This window comes from Mauremys mutica, chromosome 1, assembly GCF_020497125.1.
Source record: "Mauremys mutica isolate MM-2020 ecotype Southern chromosome 1, ASM2049712v1, whole genome shotgun sequence".
NCBI lineage: Eukaryota > Metazoa > Chordata > Testudines > Geoemydidae > Mauremys > Mauremys mutica.
The window spans coordinates 7,061,498-7,080,120 of record NC_059072.1 but is presented as its reverse complement, the minus strand read 5'-3'; the positions used below and the strand labels follow the sequence as shown (position 1 = coordinate 7,080,120).

At 51.9% G+C, this 18,623-nt stretch overlaps 1 protein-coding gene across 1 annotated transcript in view; it reads right to left on the bottom strand.

The window, feature by feature from the left end:
• IL15RA (interleukin 15 receptor subunit alpha) overlaps positions 1 to 1,105 on the bottom strand; it is an 82,397-nt gene extending 81,292 nt beyond the window's left edge. Inside the window, exon 1 of the mRNA XM_045028574.1 lies at positions 733 to 1,105. Within this exon, the coding sequence (XP_044884509.1) occupies positions 733 to 808 (76 nt within the window). The 5' untranslated portion in view covers positions 809 to 1,105. The remainder of the gene's footprint in view (positions 1 to 732) is intronic.
• Positions 1,106 to 18,623: the final 17,518 nt, after the last annotated feature.

The following is an 18,623-nucleotide window of genomic DNA, read 5'->3' as shown; positions in this document are numbered from 1 at the left end:
AGCGGGGCACAACGGTTCCCAAGGCTCCCTGGTTCCCACTGTGCCACCCTCTGGAACGGTGCAGCGTGGGCTCCCCTTGCAGATGATGCCCTGTTAAGGCTGGCTGGGGGGAAAGGGGGGAGGCTGATGGCTCTGTGTCCTCCCCTCCCTCACACGCACACTTTGGGGGAGACCCAATGCAAGGATGGGCTGGCAACCGAGGCTGGCCCAGGTAAGAGGCTACAAGGAGGGGAACGGTCCCGGTGCCCTGTTCCTTTAGTGCAGCCACGAGCTGGTCCTTCGGTTCCCCTCCCGGTGCAGCTGCCCGGAGGACCGCACGCGGGGCAACAGCAGTCGCGGCAGCTCTGCAGGAAGGGCCTGGGCCTCCCCGCTGGTCGCCAGGCTCGGAGCTGGAGCTTAAGAGGCGCGCAGGGGAACCTCCTCTTGGGGAGGCGCGCACAGGCTCGTCCTGGAGCGCACGGCTCGGCTACAGGTGCCCCCGGGGCTCGCCGACTCCTCCTCCCCCTGGAGCGCACATGGCCCGAGCGCATGGAGGTGGCTCCGTTCCTGTGCGCTCCCCCTCCAGGGCGCGCCGCACACCTGAGCCCCCCTAGGCCGGCGGCGATGGTCTCCGCTCGGGACCGCAGGCTGGTGGGGCGGGCTCGTCCCCTGCCGGGAGCAGCCCCCACCCCTCCCCTGCGCTCCGGAGGAAGAGGAGGAGGAGCGGCTGGCAGGCTGCGCTCTCTCGCTTACCTTGCAGCGCGGCCGCGCTGGTGCCGGCGGACAGGAGCCCGACGATGCCGCAGAGCAGGAGCAGCAGCCGGGCCATGGCATGGGAAGCGCTAGGGAAGGGCGCCTGCCTCTCCAGGGCGGGCGCGCAGGGTCAGATCCCCGGCGGCGGCGGCTGGGGCCGGGACGGCGGCAGCTTCATCAGGGTATCAGGCTGGGCACGTTGCAACCCCGAAAGGCCCCTGAAAGGGGGGCATGTGAGTGAGGGCGCAAAGTCCCGGCTCGGCGGAGCCGCCCCAGGCGCCTGGAAAAGACCGCAGAAGAGTTTGGGGAAACTTAATTCCAGTGGACTCGGCGCCTTTCGCTTTCGGTTTCGCATTAAAGTCGCAGCAACCTGTCAGGGGCATTTGCCAGCGAGGGGGGGAGGAGGGGACAGTGTGACTCTCAGCAGCCCAAGGGACAGTGACACCTGGCTCCAGCCCTCCGGCACCTGGGTGAATCCAAGGTACCTCCCTTCCAGCACCGAGAGGGGAAGGTGACACGTGGAACCAAGCAGCTGGTGCGCAGAGGGAGGGCACCGGCACCCTTAGCTCTCTTGGGAGCGTTTTCTAGGGTCACGCTATTATTTGCTGTGTCTTGTTCTCTCACCGCCTTCCCCCCACCCCATCAAATTACCCAGTTGAACCCTCCACTGACTGGGCAGACTCTGTGGGGGATTTTAAAAAACCCTGTGGGTGGCCTAGATCAGCTGATTCAGGCTCAGGGGACACAGGCTTCTGGGCTGAAAAATCACTGTGTGTAGGTGAGGGGTAAGCAACCTATGGCCCGTGACCGGCACAGGAGCTGATTTTCAGTGGCACTCACACTGCCTGGGTCCTGGCCACCGGTCCGGGGGCGGGGGGGGGGGACTCTGCATTTTAATTTAATTTTAAATGAGGCTTCTTAAACATTTTACAAACCTTATTTACTTTACATACAACAATAGTTTAATTTATATATTAGAGACTTATAGAAAGAGACCTAAAAACATTCAAATGTATGACTGGCACGTGAAACCTTAAATCAGAGTGACTAGATGAAGACTCGGCACCACTCCTGAAAGGTTGCCGACCCTTGGTGTAGATGTTCAGGCTAGAACTGGAGCCCAAGCTCTGGGAGTCGAGACCCTGTGGAGGGGGAGGGTCACAGAGCTCGGGCTCTAGTGTCTCAAATGTCTATGAAGATTTTTAATCTCTGCAGCCTGAGCCTCTGGGGTCCCGAGTCAGCTGACTTGAGCCAGACACGTGTGATTCTTTGAGCTCGGTGTACCCCCTTAACTGTTTATTACAAGCATTTGCAATGGGAGGAGTCCTTCAGATGTGCACTAATTTGAACAAGGTTCTAACTCAACCCCCTACCAAGGTTTCACCCAGATCATAACAAAACAAAAAGTTAAAGCATATGTTACCCTTCTGCCAAGCGGAGCCTGCAGCAACTAGGGCTGGGTTCAATATCTAGAGCAGAGGTCGGCAACCTTTCAGAAGGTCTCTTTCTATAAGTCTATAATATAGAACTAAACTATTGTTGTGTGAAAAGTAAATACGGTTTTTGAAATGTTTAAGAAGCTTCATTTAAAATTAAATTAAAATGCAGAGCCCCCCGGACCGGTGGCCAGGACCCGGGCAGTGTGAGTGCCGCTGAAAATCAGTCTGTGTGCCATAGGTTGCCTACCCCTATCCTAGAGGTTTCTTTTCAACAATACAACACAGAACCAGCTTGAGCCCCCACCCAGTAAACTGAGGAAATTACACACACACCACCCCTTGGCATAGGCACCAACTTTCCCCGGTGCCGGTAGGTGCTCGTGCCCCCCTACGAAGGGGTTGGAAAAGCCCTGCAGAGGGCAAGGTAAAACCCTGGCTGAGTGGGGGAAGTGGCTGCAGCCGGGGCCACGCCCCAACCTGAGCAACAGGGCCTTATAAAAAGGCCAGGGAAGCCAGGAGCAAACAGTCTCTCTCTGTTTGTAGAGGGAGATGAGCCTGGCTGCAGGGAGCTAGAGCCTGAGTGGATCAGGGCTGGGGACAGGCTGAGGAGCTCCAGCCTGGAAAGCCCCAGGCTGTGGCCTAGCATTGGGCTAAAAGGTACTGGGGGTTGCAAAGGGCAGCCCAGGGGTAGGCCAAGGCAGCAGGTCCAAACCCAACCTTGCCAGCGATGAGTAGGCGGATACTGCAGTCTGCCCCAGGGTGTGGGGGCTAGATGATGACTTGCAGTAGCCATATACTGAGATGAGGTGGGAATAGTGGGTGGGGGGGTCCCCTGGGGAGGGGATCCCCCTAAGACACAGGGGATTACTGCCAGGGAACAAGACCCCAGGTAAAAGGGCACTGGAAGGGACATGGGGCCAGAGGACAGGTAGATCACCACCCTGCAGAGGGTGCTCCTTCTACTTTTACAGGGCTCTAGTATTTGAACCTCTGGCTTAACGAGGTCCTTTCAGCTGAGGGTGACCCTCTCATTTGGGGCCGGTTAAGCACAGTTTTGCTTCCCTTTATTCATACAATAATGACAACAATATTGGTAACAGTATTTCACTACCCCTGCATTCAGTACTAATGTGATTTGTGACCAGGGGTGGCTCTAGGCACCAGCAAAGCAAGCACCTGCTTAGGGCAGCCCATTTGCAGGGGCGGCAGGGATAGCCTGGGAGCTGAGAACCAACAGTTCCTTGGTTAGCTCCCTGCCTATAGAGCCAGCCCCGGACCAGGGAAAGAACTACATTTCCCAGCATTCCCGTGGCCACTACCAACTGGAAAGGAAGGAGGGGGACCTCATGCGGCAGGGTGCTGGGAGTGGAGAGTTGCACTTGGAATGGTAGGGAGACCATATTTTAACATTCAAAAAACAAGACACTCCATGGGGTGAGAAGCCCCACCCTGCCACCATCCACTCCCTCTGACTGACCCCCACAGAAACCCCAACCCATCCAACTCCCCCCCCGCTCCCTGATCACCCCCTCCTGGGACCCCTGCCCCTATCTAAGCACCGCTGCTCCTTGTCCCCTGATTGCCCCCTCCCGGGACCCCTGCCCCCCAGGACCCCACCCCCCATCTAAGTGCCACTGGTCCTTGTCCCCTGATTGCTCCCTCCTGGGACCTCTGCCCCTAACTGCCCCCCAGGACCCCACCCCCTATCTAAGCCTTCATTCCCCTTGTCCCCAACTGCCCCCTCCAGAGACCCCCCCACCTTCCCCCCAGGACCCCACCCCCTACCTGTCCCCTGACAAACCCCTGGGACTCCCATGCCTATCCAACCACCGCCTGTCCCCTGACTGCCCCCCCAAACCTCTGCCCCATCCAACCCCCCCCCTCCCCGGCTCCCTGTCCCTTGACTGCCCCCCGGAACCCCCTACCCCTTCTCCAACCCCCTAGTCCCCTTACCGTGCCACTCAGACCAGCGTGTCTGGCTCTTCGCAGCTCCAGACACGCTGCTGCATACATGCTGCCGTGCTCCCCAGCGGAGCCCACAGCACCCCCCCCACACACACACACACAGACACCCAGCACCTGCCTTCCAGATTTGAACACCTCAAAATTCAGGAGTGCTCAAGCTCAGTTTGGGCAGCTGTTACTTCATTTCTCCCAAATCAAATATACTGATCCACTGTAATTTGCTGTAGAAAAAGTAGGATAAAATTGAGCAAAAAATGCTTCCCAGTGGTTATTAGGACTGGAATTGCTATTTTCAACAGCCATTGCCTTTTTTTTTGTTTATTTGTTTAAAAGGAAGACAGTGATATTGCACTGGCAAATTCCCCATAGAAACAAAGAGTGGAACAAAAGAATAATAAAGGCACCTCAACTTTTCCTCATTTATGGAGGACAGTCTTATAATATGCATCCAGATATCCTCCAATCGCACAAGCTGAAAATTGTTCCACTTTACTGCAGCTCTGTAACCATATGGGAACCAGTCCTGTCTGTGTTCTGTGCACATCCAAAATTCCTGCTGAATGACCGGCCCTGGGAGCGAGTTACCAGTGACCCAGGGCTGCAGCGGAAGGAGGGTGCAGGTGAGGGAAGGGGAGCCCAGGGCTGGGGTGGCAGGAGGTGGGGGGGCACTGGTGGGGGGGGGAAAGGGGGAAGCCCAGCGCTGGGGCGGCAGGGGGTGCGGGTGGGGTGGGGGAGAGCCCAGGGCTGGGGCAGCAGGAGGGTGCGGGGGGGAGCCCAGGGCTGGGACAGGGGGCAGCCAAAATTTTTTTTGCTTGGGGCGGTAAAAAACCTAGAGCAGGCCCTGTGTGTGACCCAACACCAGCCAAAGTTGATTACTTTGAGCCACACCGCTGGATATCTAAGCAGAATAGTTGTGTTCATGTAAACACAGTTTGCTCCTGATGTCTTCCCCTTTCTCTCCCACCCAGCTAGCTGTCAGGGGAGAATTCAGTCAGATCCTGCTTACATATAAATGGAATAAAAGCACTGAGTAAATAGGAACACTCAGCAGTTTAACAGGAGTTTTTGTCACACTCTTAATAGCCCCACCCATCTGGAAGACAGAGGGCTGGGAGCCTGGTATCACCCGACTCTCTAAGTGCTAGAAGGTTGGGTCTGTTACCTAAAGAGAGTTTGGGGCTGGAAGTTAAGAAACTGTTCCTTTTGCTCTTGGTGCCCTCTGCACTCAGTCACAGGACTTCTTTTTAATTAAACACAACTGCATCAAAGAAATACCTATCACCAGTTACAACTCTCAACTGGAACGGCCTTAGGGACCCAAAATGTGACCAGTTGCATAGATCAAAAAAGAGTGACAGCATTGTGCCCTATATTCTTTCCTACCCACCAGCAAACCTTTTAATTCAGGATGGACAAACTAGTTCAGCTACAGTAAACTAAACATTAATCTGAACTTTTGCCTAGCACATGGATCAAAAGGATCCATCATTTTTAGCAGTTTTTTTTAATGTGCATTTCCCTCTTCCCTGTTCTCAAGAGCAGAAGTGAAGATAATTATATATTTGCAAGATAAGCAGTTCTTTCCTATTTCTGACTGACAGTCGGGAAGTGGTTAAAGCCAATGTTTCTAAGGGCTTGGCTACACTTACAAGTTGCAGCGCTGGTGGAGGCTTTCCAGCACTGCAATTACACCCCGTCCACACTTGCAGGGCACAACCAGCGCTGCAACTCCCTGGTTGCAGTGCTGGCTGAAAACCCATCCGGGTTGGGGTATAAGGAGTCCAGCGCTGGTGATCCAGCGCTGGTCATCCAGCGCTGGTCATCAGGTGTGGACACTCACCAGTGCTGTAATTGTCCTCCAGGGAATAAGGAGTTATCCCAGAATTCCTGTTCAGCCACTCTGCTCATCAGTTTGCACTCTAGTGCTCTTGCCTCAGGTGACCCGCCCTTTAAATGCCCCGGGAAATTTAAAAATCTCCTTCCTGTTTGCTGCAGCCAGGTGTGTGTGGAGTGCAATCAGTTAATCTTTACAGGTGACCATGCCTCCACGCGGCAAACGAGCCCCAGCATGGAGCACTGGCGAGTTGCAGGACCTCATTAGTGTTTGCGGGGAGGAAGCTGTGCAGTCCCAGCTGCGCTCCAGCCGTAGGAATTACGATATCTTTGAGCAGGTATCAAGGTCCATGCTGGATAGGGGCCATGATCGGGACGCACTACAATGCAGGGTTAAAGTTAAAGAGCTGCGGAGTGCCTATTACAAAGCCCGCGAGGGTAATCGCCGATCCGGAGCTGCCCCCACGACCTGCCGTTTTTACAGGGAGATGGACACGATACTTGGGGGTGACCCCACTGCCAATCCCAGGACCACGATGGACACTTCTGAGCAGGGTGGGGGACAGGAGGAGGAGGCAGAGGCGGGGGGAGGAAAACGCGAGTGAAGCTACTGGGATGGGGGAAGACACCCCAGAGTCCCTGGAGGCATGCAGCCAGGAGCTCTTCTCAAGCCAGGAGGAAAGTACCCAATCGCAGCAGCCAGCAGTTGCAGAAGGACAAGCAGAGCAGCGGGTTACCAGTAAGCGGCTTTTATTTTCTGGGTGGAAATGTTTCTGGAGAGGAAGGGGGGTTAAGGCTGCATGCATGCCAGCCTAGATGTGGAATAGCCCATTGATGTGGTCTATCACGTCGCGGTAATCGGCTGCAGTAATCTCCTCAAAAGTTTCAGCCAGAGCGTGGGCAATATGCCTGCGCAGGTTTATAGGGAGAGCCACTGTGGTCCTTGTCCCAGTCAGGCTAACGCGTCCGCGCCACTGTGCTGCGAGGGGTGGGGGGACCATTGCTGAACACCGGAAAGCTGCATAGGGTCCAGGGCGGAATCCACATTGCTGTAGAAGAGCCTCCCGCGCTTCCCTAGTGACCCGCAGCAGGGAGATATCTTCCAGGATTAACTCCTGTGAAAAATGTTGGGAGACTCTTTAGTGAAGATAGTGATAGAGATAGGGAGATAGTGAAGATCACCCCTGCAGCTGCATCTTCACTCAACCCCTCTATCACTGCAGCTGTTCGGTGCACTTCCCCGAAGCAACCAGCACCCCTCTATCGCTCAAGCCCCACTTCTCCCTCTATGCAGCACCCCTCACTCACCATTTCGTGTCTTCTGTTGTGTTATGTGTGTGGTAAAAGAATGCTAAAGTGAGGACTAAGAACTCCTTCAGTGTGTGGGAATTACTGTCTGGAGATAGTGAAAACAATGCTACCCTGTTAAATGTTGTCATTTCTGCCTTTCTAAAGTGACCTTGACTGCTGGACTGACCAGATGTACCACAGCACAGAAACTGCAGAATTTGAGGAAAAATCCCCGAAAAAGCAAGGAGGACATGCTGAAAACTGTTATTGCTCACTCTGCTAGAGAGAGTAAAAACTTGCAGGAGTGGAGAGAAAAGGAAAGCAGGATCCGCAAGAGAAATGCAGTGGCCAAGAGGAAAAGCACAGAGCAGCTGCTAAGCATCCTGTCGCGCCAAGCGGACTCTATCGAGTCACTCGTTGCCATGCAAGCAGAGCACTACCGTGCTACTCCCCCCCCCCCGTCCCAAAGCTTTTTGCCTTGTGCACCAATGTCAGTTCAAACCCCCCTTCCCCAGCATCCAGGTTCTTACCACCACCAGCTGCCTCCAACACCTGTACGTTCACCAACCAGCCCTGATAACTACAACCCTTACCCTCTGCACTCAACCCCCATCACCATGCAGTTTATGCACCCTGAAGTGCAGGATTCGTTGCACAGCACTCCAGACAGGACGTATGCAAACTTGTGACTGTGCAGTTTACCAACCCACACCCCTGCCCTCTTGTGTTCATGAAATGTTGTGTGTGTCTGTCTGTCTGTCAAGGAAGTTTTTTTCTTTTCAATACAACAATTCTTGGCTTTGAAAACAGTCTTTATTATAGCAGATAGTGAAAGATACCTTAGCCCAGTAAAGGAACAGGCACTGCAAATCATTTTAGGGATAATAGAATAACAGTGTAAACAGTGCAATTCACTCCCATGCAAGGCAGCAAACATTACTGTTGGCTTTCAGCCTCAAATTCTTCCCTCAAGGCATCCCTAATCCTTGAAGCCCTGTGCTGGGCCTCTCTATTAGCCCTGCTCTCTGGCTGTGCATATTCAGCCTCCAGGACTTGAACCTCGGTGGTCCATGCCTGACTGAATGTTTCACCCTTCCCTTCACAAATATTATGGAGGGTACAGCAAGCGGATATAACCGCGGGGATGCTGCTTTCCCCCAAGTCTAGCTTCCCATACAAGGATCTCCAGCGCGCTTTTAAACGGCCAAAAGCACACTCCACAGTCATTCGGCACCGGCTCAGCCTGTAGTTGAACCGGTCCTTGCTCCTGTCAAGCTTCCCTGTATAGGGTTTCATGAGCCAAGGCAGTAACGGGTAAGCGGGGTCTCCAAGGATCACAATGGGCATTTTGACGTCTCCTACTGTGATCTTCCTTTCTGGGAAAAAAGTCCCTGCCTGCATCTTCCTGAACAGGCCACTATTCCGAAAGATGCGTGCATCATGCACCTTTCCAGGCCAGCCTGTGTAAATGTCAATGAAACACCCACGGTGATCCACAAGCGCCTGGAGAACCATAGAGAAATACCCCTTACGATTAACGTACTCTGATGCCAGGTTGGGGGGGCCAGAATAGGAATATGCGTCCCATCTATCGCCCCTCCACAGTTAGGGAAACCCATTTGTGCAAAGCCATCCACAATGTCCTGCACGTTCCCCAGAGTCACGGTCTTTCTTAGCAGGATGCGATTAATTGCCTTGCAAACTTACATCAACACGATTCCAACGGTCGACTTTCCCACTCCAAACTGGTTCCCGACCGACCGGTAGCTGTCTGGAGTTGCCAGCTTCCAGATTGCAATAGCCACCCGCTTTTCCACCATCAGGGCAGCTCTCTATCTTGTGTCCTTGCGCCGCAGAGTGGGGGCGAGCTCAGTACACAGTCCCATGAAAGTGGCTTTTCTCATACGAAAGTTCTGTAGCCACTGCTCGTCATCCCAGACTTCCATGACGATGTGATCCCACCAGTCAGTGCTTGTTTCCCGAGCCCAAAAGCGGCGTTCAACAGTGCTGAGCATTTCCGTGAATGCCACAAGCACTGTAGTGTCACACGCGGCAGGCAAATCCATATCGATATCATCGTCGGACTCCTCACTGTCACTTTGGAGCTGAAGGAATAGCTCGACTGCCAAACGTGTTGTGCTGGCGACAGTCATCAGCACAGTCCTCAGCAGCTCGGGCTCCATTTCCCACAGAAATCGCGATTCACACACAGAGAGTAAAACAGAAAGACACTCACAATGGCGCCAAACGTTGCCAGAAAGACAGAATGCTGGGATGTGAAGCGATGCACCACGGGGCGTTGGCACAGGAAGCGGAATGACCCACACACTTCCTTCCCCTTCCCACAATACTCAGCGCCAAAATGGGATGAGGTGCTCTGTGGGATAGCTGCCCACAATGCACCTCTCAATACAGCGCTGGAAAGTGCTGCAAGTGTGGCCACACTGCAGCGCTGGTAGCTGTCAGTGTGGCCACACTGCAGCGCTGGCCCTACACAGCTGCCTGACCAGCGCTGTAACTCCCAGCGCTGCAACTTGTAAGTGTAGCCAAGCCCTTAGATTACCAGAGCTAGTTCATAGTTGTGTCCTTTGGATTTGAAAAGTGTGGTATGTGAAACCAAATGTTGTACAGTTACACAACCAAGCTTATCATACCCTACACCAGCCTAGAACAAGTAAATACAGAAGAGAACATTCAGGACTGAAACAAGAACCTGGAGGATGACACATTAAATATATCTGCAGTTTCTGTCTCACCAACACACATTTAAGATCACGTAGTTACAATCTGGCTGGGGAAAAGAGGGGAAGCAGAGAGAGAGGGCTCTGATCCCCGATGGGGGTTATGGGGCCCCAAGATGGACCTAACAGGGGGGATCCTGTTATCTGTGCCTGAAAGACCTGTGTTGGACTGTGTTCCTGTCGTCTAAATAAACCTTCTGCTTTACTGGCTGGCTGAGAGTCCTTGTGAATCGGCAAGGAGCCCGGGGGTGCAGGGCCTGACTCCCCTACACTCCGTGACAACGTGAGCTGCAGCTCACAAAAGCTCATGCTAAAATAAATTTGTTAGTCTTTAAGGTGCCACAAATACTCCTGTTCTTTTTACAAAAAGTCAGGAAATGCAAAACATAAGTCCCAGACCAACTCCAATGCAGAAGAGACCTGAGTGTTTTCCCTCCACTCACCTATCACAGAATGGGCAGGAGATTCAGTCTCCAAACCCCATGAATCTTGATATGGCTCCTGGAAGTCCATAACCCATGCAGAGGCCCTCTGTCTCACAGTACTTATGTGGTACCCTGCTCTCTCCTTGATTCTTCTCTGATAGTCACATTTCTAGGAACTTCTCAATCCCTGCGTTTCCCCTAGATCCTCCCTCAAGGATGACTCTACAGCACAGGGAGAGTTCATGGCAAATCTGTGGATCCTTATGGATTTGGTGGATGTGGGGAATAATTCATATCTCCAAGATTTAGGGCTGGTCTACACTGAAAACTTACAGCAGCATAGTTACCTCTCTATGGGGTAAATCCACACTCCTGAGAGATGTAGGGCTTGTCTACACTACAGGACTATTTCGAATCTACTTAAGTCGAATTTGTGGATTCGACCTTAATAAGTCGAATTTGTGTATCCATACTAAATACACAAATTCGAACTTCTTAGTCCACATTCACGGGGCCAGCTTCGACTTTGGAAGCGGTGCACTGTGGGAACCTATCCCACAGTTCCCGCACTCCCCGCTGCCCATTTGAATTGTGGGATTTCCCCCCAATGCATGCTGGGGGGAAAAATGTGTCGTCATTGAACCGTCAATCCCGCCCTCCCTGTCTTCCTTGAAAGCGCCGGCGGGAAATCTGTTCGCGCCCTTCTCTGGTCGGTTACAGCGTGGACGCCACAGCACTGCGAGCATGGAGCCCGCTGCGATCATCGCTGCACTTATGGCCGTTGTCAACTCCTCGCACATTATCGTCCACCTCTTCCACAGTCAGATGCTGAGAAACCGGGCGAGGAGGCTCCGGCAGCACGGTGAGGAGAGTGGCGCAGACCTCTCACAAAGCAGGGTACGCCGGGCAGTGGAGATCATGGTGGCAATGGGTCAAGTTCATGGTGTGGAACGGCGATTCTGGGCCCGGGAAACAAGCACAGACTGGTGGACCGCATAGTGCTGCAGGTCTGGGATGACACAGAGTGGCTGCGAAACTTCAGGATGCGTAAGGGCACTTTCCTTGAACTGTGTGACTTGCTGTCCCCTGCCCTGAAGCGCCAGGACACAAGGATGCGAGCAGCCCTGACTGTGCAGAAGCGAGTGGCCATAGCCCTCTGGAAACTTGCCACGCCAGACAGCTACCGGTCAGTAGCGAACCACTTTGGCGTGGGCAAATCTACCGTGGGGATTGCTGTCATTCAAGTAGCCCACGCAATCGTTGAGCAACTGCTCTCAAAGGTAGTGACTGTCGGAAATGTCCAGGCCATCATAGATGGCTTCGCCGCGATGGGATTCCCAAACTGCGGTGGGGCTATAGATGGGACTCACATCCCTATCCTGGCACCAGCCCACCAGGCCAGCGAGTACATTAACCGAAAGGGCTACTTTTCAATGGTGCTGCAAGCTGTGGTGGACCATAGGGGACGTTTTACCAACATCAACGTCGGGTGGGCGGGCAAGGTTCATGATGCGCGTGTGTTCAGGAACTCTGGTCTGTTTATACGCCTCCAGGCAGGCAGTTTCTTCCGTTACGACTTAATATCGGTTGGGGATGTGAAGATTCCTACAGTGTTCATCTGGGACCCGGCCTTACCGATTATGCCCTGGCTAATGAAGCCCTATACAGGCGCCTTGGACACTGAAAAGGAACTCTTCAACTACCGCTGAGCAAGTGCAGAATGGTGGTGGAGTGTGCTTTCGGACGTCTCAAGGGGAGATGGCGGACCTTACTGACTCGCTCGGACATCAGCGAAAAGAATATCCCCGTAGTTATTGCTGCTTGCTGTGTGCTCCACAATCTCTGTGAGAGCAAGGGCGAGACCTTTTTGGCCGCTTGGGAGGTTGAGGCAAATCGCCTGGCTGCTGTTTACGATCAGCCAGACACCCGTGCTGAGAGAATATCCCAGCGGGAAGCGATATGCATCAGGGAGGCTTTGAAAGCGAGTTTCCTCGCAGAGCAGGGTAACCTGTGACTGTCCACTTGATTTTAAGAGAGCCTGATCATAAACCAAGTTTTCCCCACTTCCCAAGGACGTTTTAAAACTAAGGACATGTTTTAGTAATTAATAATAAATCTTTCGTTGACTTTGCATTTCTGTTTATTCGTTGAAACATGGAAGCATTCTGTGCTGGTTAAGGTGTGCACTGATGGGTGGGTTTGCAGGAAGGGGCGAGGGGTGCTGTCCTTGGATAGGGGTTACCATGACGGCTGTGGGTTTGGGCGTTGGAAGGGGGGAGGGGTGTGGGGGAAGGGTGAGTATCTGCCCCTGGATGAGGTCTCTTTTTGGGGCTCGTGGCACCGGGAGGATCGTGACTACGGTCCAAATGCATGTGAAGGGAAGCCTGCCTTTACATTCGGGGATGTCAGGCACCAGGACCCTGCACAAGCATACACATCAAGGAAAGACCCGGGGCAGCATACACCACACAGACTGTCCCTGGTGCCTAGTGACTGCAGTCTGTGTGTGCCCTGCAGTTGACCCTGCAGCCAAGTCTGTAGCATGGCACTGTGGGCTATGCAGTGACATTACAATTCCCCCCCCCCCCCCACAGAACAACAGAAAGTCTTCTGACACCAGAAACGTGACGGAAACAGTCAGTAACACCAAACCGCTTTTAATAATGTAATACACAGTGGGGGGTTTGAACTTGGAGTTGGGACTGGTTGATGCTGTAAAGAAAGAGCTTGTACAAATTTACAGCGCGACAGTTGTCTCTAACATTATCGGTGTGCTGCGGTGCAGGGACAGTTCTCACGGCCCCTACCGCCCCTCCGTCTTGTCACTTTGGGTGAGGGGGGGACAGGACTTCTTGGCGTTGGAGGGCGGTTGCAGATGCACTGCAGGGGGGCTCTCTCCTCCTGACTGCGGTCTTGCAGAACATCTACAAGGCGCCGGAGCGTCTCCGTTTGCTCCCTCATTAGACCAAGCAGCGTTTGAGTCGCCTGCTGGTCTTCCTGCCGCCACCTATCCTCCCGTTCCAGGTGTGTGCGATGCTGCTGACACAGGCTCTCCCTCGACTGTCTCTGCTCTGCCGCCTCCGCTCTGGAGCTGGCCATCAGTTCCTGGAACATGTCGTCCCTTGTCTTTTTCTTTCGGCGTCTAATCCGAGCCAGCCTCTGCGAGGGGGATGGCGGGGCAGTCCGGGAAGGAGCCGAAGCTGTGTGATGTGAAAAAGTAGGTGATTTCCTTGAACACATACATGTTTGCCAACAGTAAACACAGTCTAGTCAGTTTCAGTTAACAAGACCAAAGAGGGAACCAAGTCTCAGGAGATCTCAGAACTAGTCCGAGATTTCGGAATACGCTCTCATTGGCGGCGCCATTGCACTGGAGAGCGCACAAGCGAGGAAAGATAGCTGCATCCCTCTTGCACAAAGTCCTGGTAAGCCTTACAGTACATACTGCTTATCAGTTACTGGTTAGCTGTGCTCTCCTGCTAAAGGCAATGTGCAAAGCAGAAAGGATAAGCCTTTAGCAGCCCCTCCCGCCAGCGCACGGGAACGATCAATGCATGCTTGTTCTCTGTGGACTCTCGCACGTGGCTGTTAGGCGAGGGTCATTGTTATGCAACCTAATTGTAAACCATTAACAATAGTAACACTACACTAATTGCCCTACTTAGATGCAGTATTTGCAGACCGAGATCACCCTGAGGCGGGTCACTCGTGCCCAGAAAGACCGCATGTTACGGGACGCACTGCACAGACCAGGACCATATGCAGCAATGCTAGTAGAGGCGATGGTTCCACTCTATATTCGGATGTCCTGGCGTGGAAGAGTCTGCTTCCACGGAGCGCCCAACAAGCGACCTCCGACGAACCTCATGCGGAGGCTTTGCGAGGAACTGAATGACACCTTCGTAGAAATGTCGCTAGAGGACTATTTTTCTATCCCCATTTGTGTGGACCTTCTCTTTATATAGTTTAATATATATTATAGTTTAATATTTAGAATGTTTTAATTTGTAAATATTTAGAATTTCTTAAAGTCCATTTGTGTGGACCTTCTCTTCATATAATTTAATATATATTATAGTTTAATATTTAGAATTTTGTAAATACTGTTTCTATTTTTTCTATAACAATGTTATAAAAAATAAATGTTTATACGTGTGTTGCACTTACCGCCTGATCCTTCCCCTGATTCCGAGTCCTGGTTAACGGGCGGGGAGGGTTGGTAGGGGATCTCTGTGAGGGTGATGAAGAGATCCTGGCTGTCAGGGAAAGCGGGAGTGGGTTCCATGTCGCCTGCGCCGTCCTCTAAAGACCCTTCCTCATCTTCCCCATCGGCGAACAGGGAGGGGGAACTGTCCCGGTACACTATTCCGTCCTCGGAGTCCACCGTCACTGGTGGGGCACTGGTGGCAGACCCACCTAGAATGGCATGCAGTGCCTCGTAGAAGCGGCATGTCTGGGGCTGGGCTCCGGAGCGTCCGTTTGCCGCTCTGACTTTTTGATACCCTTGTCTTAGGTCCTTCACTTTCACGCGGCACTGCATCGCATCCCGGCTGTATCCTTTGTCTTTCATGGCTTTAGAGACCTTCTCGAAGGTCTTCGCGTTCCGCTTGTTGGAGCGCAGCTCCGAGAGCACAGACTCCTCGCCCCACACAGCGATCAGATCCTGGACTTCCCGGTCAGTCCATGCTGGGGACCTCTTTCTAGTCTGGGATTGCCCGGACTCCTCTGCTGGAGAGCTCTGCATCGTTGCAGGTGCTGCGGAGCTCGCCCCGATGTGCAACCAGAACGTCAGATTCAAACCGCCCAGACAGGAAAATGAATTCAAATTTTCGCGGGTCATTTCCTGTGTGGCTGGCCAGAGAATCCAAGCTCGGACTGCTGTCCAGAGCGTCAACAGAGTGGTGCACTGTGGGATAGCTCCCGGAGCTGCTAAGTTCGATTAGCATCCACACCAAGCCTAATTCGAGCTAGCAAGTGCGAATTTAGCGTTACTCCACCTGCCGGGGTGGAGTACCAAATTCGAACTAAAGAGCCCTCTAGTTCGAATTAAATGGCTTCCTGGTGTGGACGGTTGAGCGGTTAGTTCGAATTAACGCTGATAAATTCGAATTAAAGTCCTAGTGTAGACCAGGCCGTAGCTATGTCAGCCTAATCCCTGTTCCGCTAGGTCAACGGAAGAATTCTTCTGTCAACCCTAGCTACTGCCTCCCCGGGAGATGGATTAAGTACAACAATGGGAGAACCCCTGCCATCACTGCAGTGAGTGTCTACATTTAAAAACACTAGAGTGGCACAGCTGCCACTTAGCACTTCAGTCTCAGTCCCCGCTCACAGAAGGAAAGGATGCATAGTGGAGGGAGGAATGGTGCACAGATGACACCCATCCACATACACTTGGTCATTGAGCAGCAGGATTTTCATCCATGAAGAATGATTCGGGCCTATGGTTCCAACACTTTTATCCACTTAAAGCCAAAATGTGGGCAATTTCTACTTCACTTATTTCTTACTCAAATAAACAAAACACATAATCAATTCAGTGTGAGACTCATGAGGTATGACGTGCAGATTTCAGCCTGAAACAGAGGAGATCCTTTCCTAAAATTCTATGGCCTATATGTTCCCTCTTTAAAATCAATGCATTCTTGTAGCTTTCAATACTAGTCTGTTTGCGGTGTTGTAGCTTTGTTGTTTCATGTAGGATAGGTCCAGCAATCAATGGCCATTAGCCAGGATGGGCAGGGATGGTGTTCCTAGCCTCTGTTTGCCAGAAGCTGGGAATTGGCAACAGGGGCTGGATCACTTGATAATTACCTGTTCTGTTCATTCCCTCTGGGGCACCTGGCATTAGCCACTGTTGGAAGACAGGATACTGGGCTAGATGGGCCTTAGTCTGACCTAGTATGGCCGTTCTTATGTTCCTATTCCCATGGTATGAGAGAGGTGGGTGAGGCAATATCTTTTATAGGACCAACTTCTGTTGATGAAAGAGACAAGCTTTCGAGCTCCACAGAGCTCTTCTTCAGGACGTCTATGGAGCTCAAAAGCTTGTCTCTCTCACCAACAGAGGTTGGTCCAGTAAAAGATATTGCCTCATGTGACAGGTTTGATCACAAAACTCCACTTGGGAGCTGCCAACTGATGTGACAAGACTACTTCTGCCCCTGCTTTCCTGCCCTGTCAGCTTATGACTTCAGTGCCCTGCCTGCAGGGCCGGCTCTACAGTTTTCGCCGCCCCACGCAGCACGCCGAATTGCCGCCATAGGTGGCAGGGGCAGTCCATGTGCCCTTAGGGCGGCAGGCGCGTTTCCGCGGTGGCGGCAATTCGGTGGCAGCTTCTATGTTTAGCTGTCCGCGGTGGCTTCAGCTAAACATAGAAGCTGTCGCCGAATTGCCGCCACCGCAGAAACGCGCCTGCCGCCCTAACGGCGCACGGACTGCCCCCGCTGTCTGCGGCAGCAATTCGGCGTGCTGCTTGGGGCAAAACAACAGGGTCTGCCGCCCCTTGCAGATTGCTGCCCTAAGCACCAGCTTGGAATGCTGGTGCCTGGAGCCGGCCCTGCCTGCCTGGTTTAAGCCAGACTCACTAGCCTGCTGCAAACCCAAACCCAGGTCTGAATCACGTCCCCTAACAGCTGTAGACTTAACTGAAAGCACCTAACAGAAATGTTCTTGTCTTTAACACTCAGATGCCCAACTCCCAATGAGGTCTAAAACCAAATAAGTCCGTTTTACCCTATATAAAGCTTATACAGGGTAAACTCATAAATTGTTCGCCCTCTATAACGCTGATAGAGAGATATGCACAGCTGTTTGCTCACCCAGGTATTAACACATACTCTGGGTTAATCAATAAGTAAAAAGTGATTTTATTAAATACAGAAAGTAGGGTTTAAGTGGTTCCAGGTAGTAACAGACAGAACAAAGTAAGTCACTAAGCTAAATAAAATAAAACACGCAAATCTATTTCTAATCAAACTGAATACAGATAATCTCACTCTCAGAGATGCTTCAGTAAGTTTTTTCCTCAGACTGGACCCCTTCCAGGCCTGGGCACAATTCTTTTCCCTGGTACAGCTCTTGTTCCAGCTCAGGTGGTAGCTAAGGGATTCCTCATAATGGCTCTCCTCTTTGTTCTGTTCCACCCATTTATATATCTTTTGCATAAGGCGGGAATCCTTTGTCTCTCTCTGGGTTTCCACCCCCTTCTTCTCAATGGAAAGACACCAGGTTAAAGATGGATTCTAATTCAGGTGACATGATCCCATGTCGCTGTAACACTTCGAGCCTTCATTCCTCCCAGCCTGACTCACAGGAAGGCCTGCCTGCAAACAGAGCCACCCACAGTCAATTGTCCTGGTTGATGGGAGCCATCAAGATTCCAAACCACCATTAATGGCCCACACTTTGCATAATTACAATAGACCCTCAGAGTTATATTTCATATTTCTAGTTTCAGGTACAATAATGATACCTTCATACATATAGGATAAACACATTCAGTAGATAATCAGCTTTGTAATGGTACCTTACAAGACACCTTTTGCATGAAGCATATTCCAGTTACATTATATTCACTCATTAGCATATATTTATAAAATAATATAGACTGGAACGTCACACCTCATACACCTTGTCTCTCTCAGTACTAGGTTGTAACATTCATGGAATATGAGCGCCCTATAGTGGCCAACCCATAGTATCTCCCTTAAATTCCCACAGAGGTAAAGCAAAGTTGGATTAGCCTAATTCAGAGTGGGTATATGAAGGAGGAAGTGAATCTGACCTGGCTCTGGCGTCCAGTACCTATTGGTCTTTTACAGAATGATTTATTGATAACTTTTTCATTTGATCATATGCTAGATTTGCTCATCCTAACCCGAGTTCCTTGGGTTCCATTCTCCCATGCAAGTGGGTCTCTTAAACATCTGACATAATGGTACATCTCTCATGGAAATGTGTATCCAGTGCGGGTCAGACTCAGTCTCCGCACTCCAAGCCCTGAGTCACCACTAAGCAGCCCCAAGACTAGAAACTTAAGTTGGTTTCCCATTGATATGAGCATAAACAGTGATTACCACAACTTTAGAACCAGAAAACCAGCTGCTCCCTCCATCTCTTAGAAATGACTCAGTCTTGTGGCCTATAAAGACAAAATGACACAATAGTCATTCACCCATGGATAACAAACCCCATGT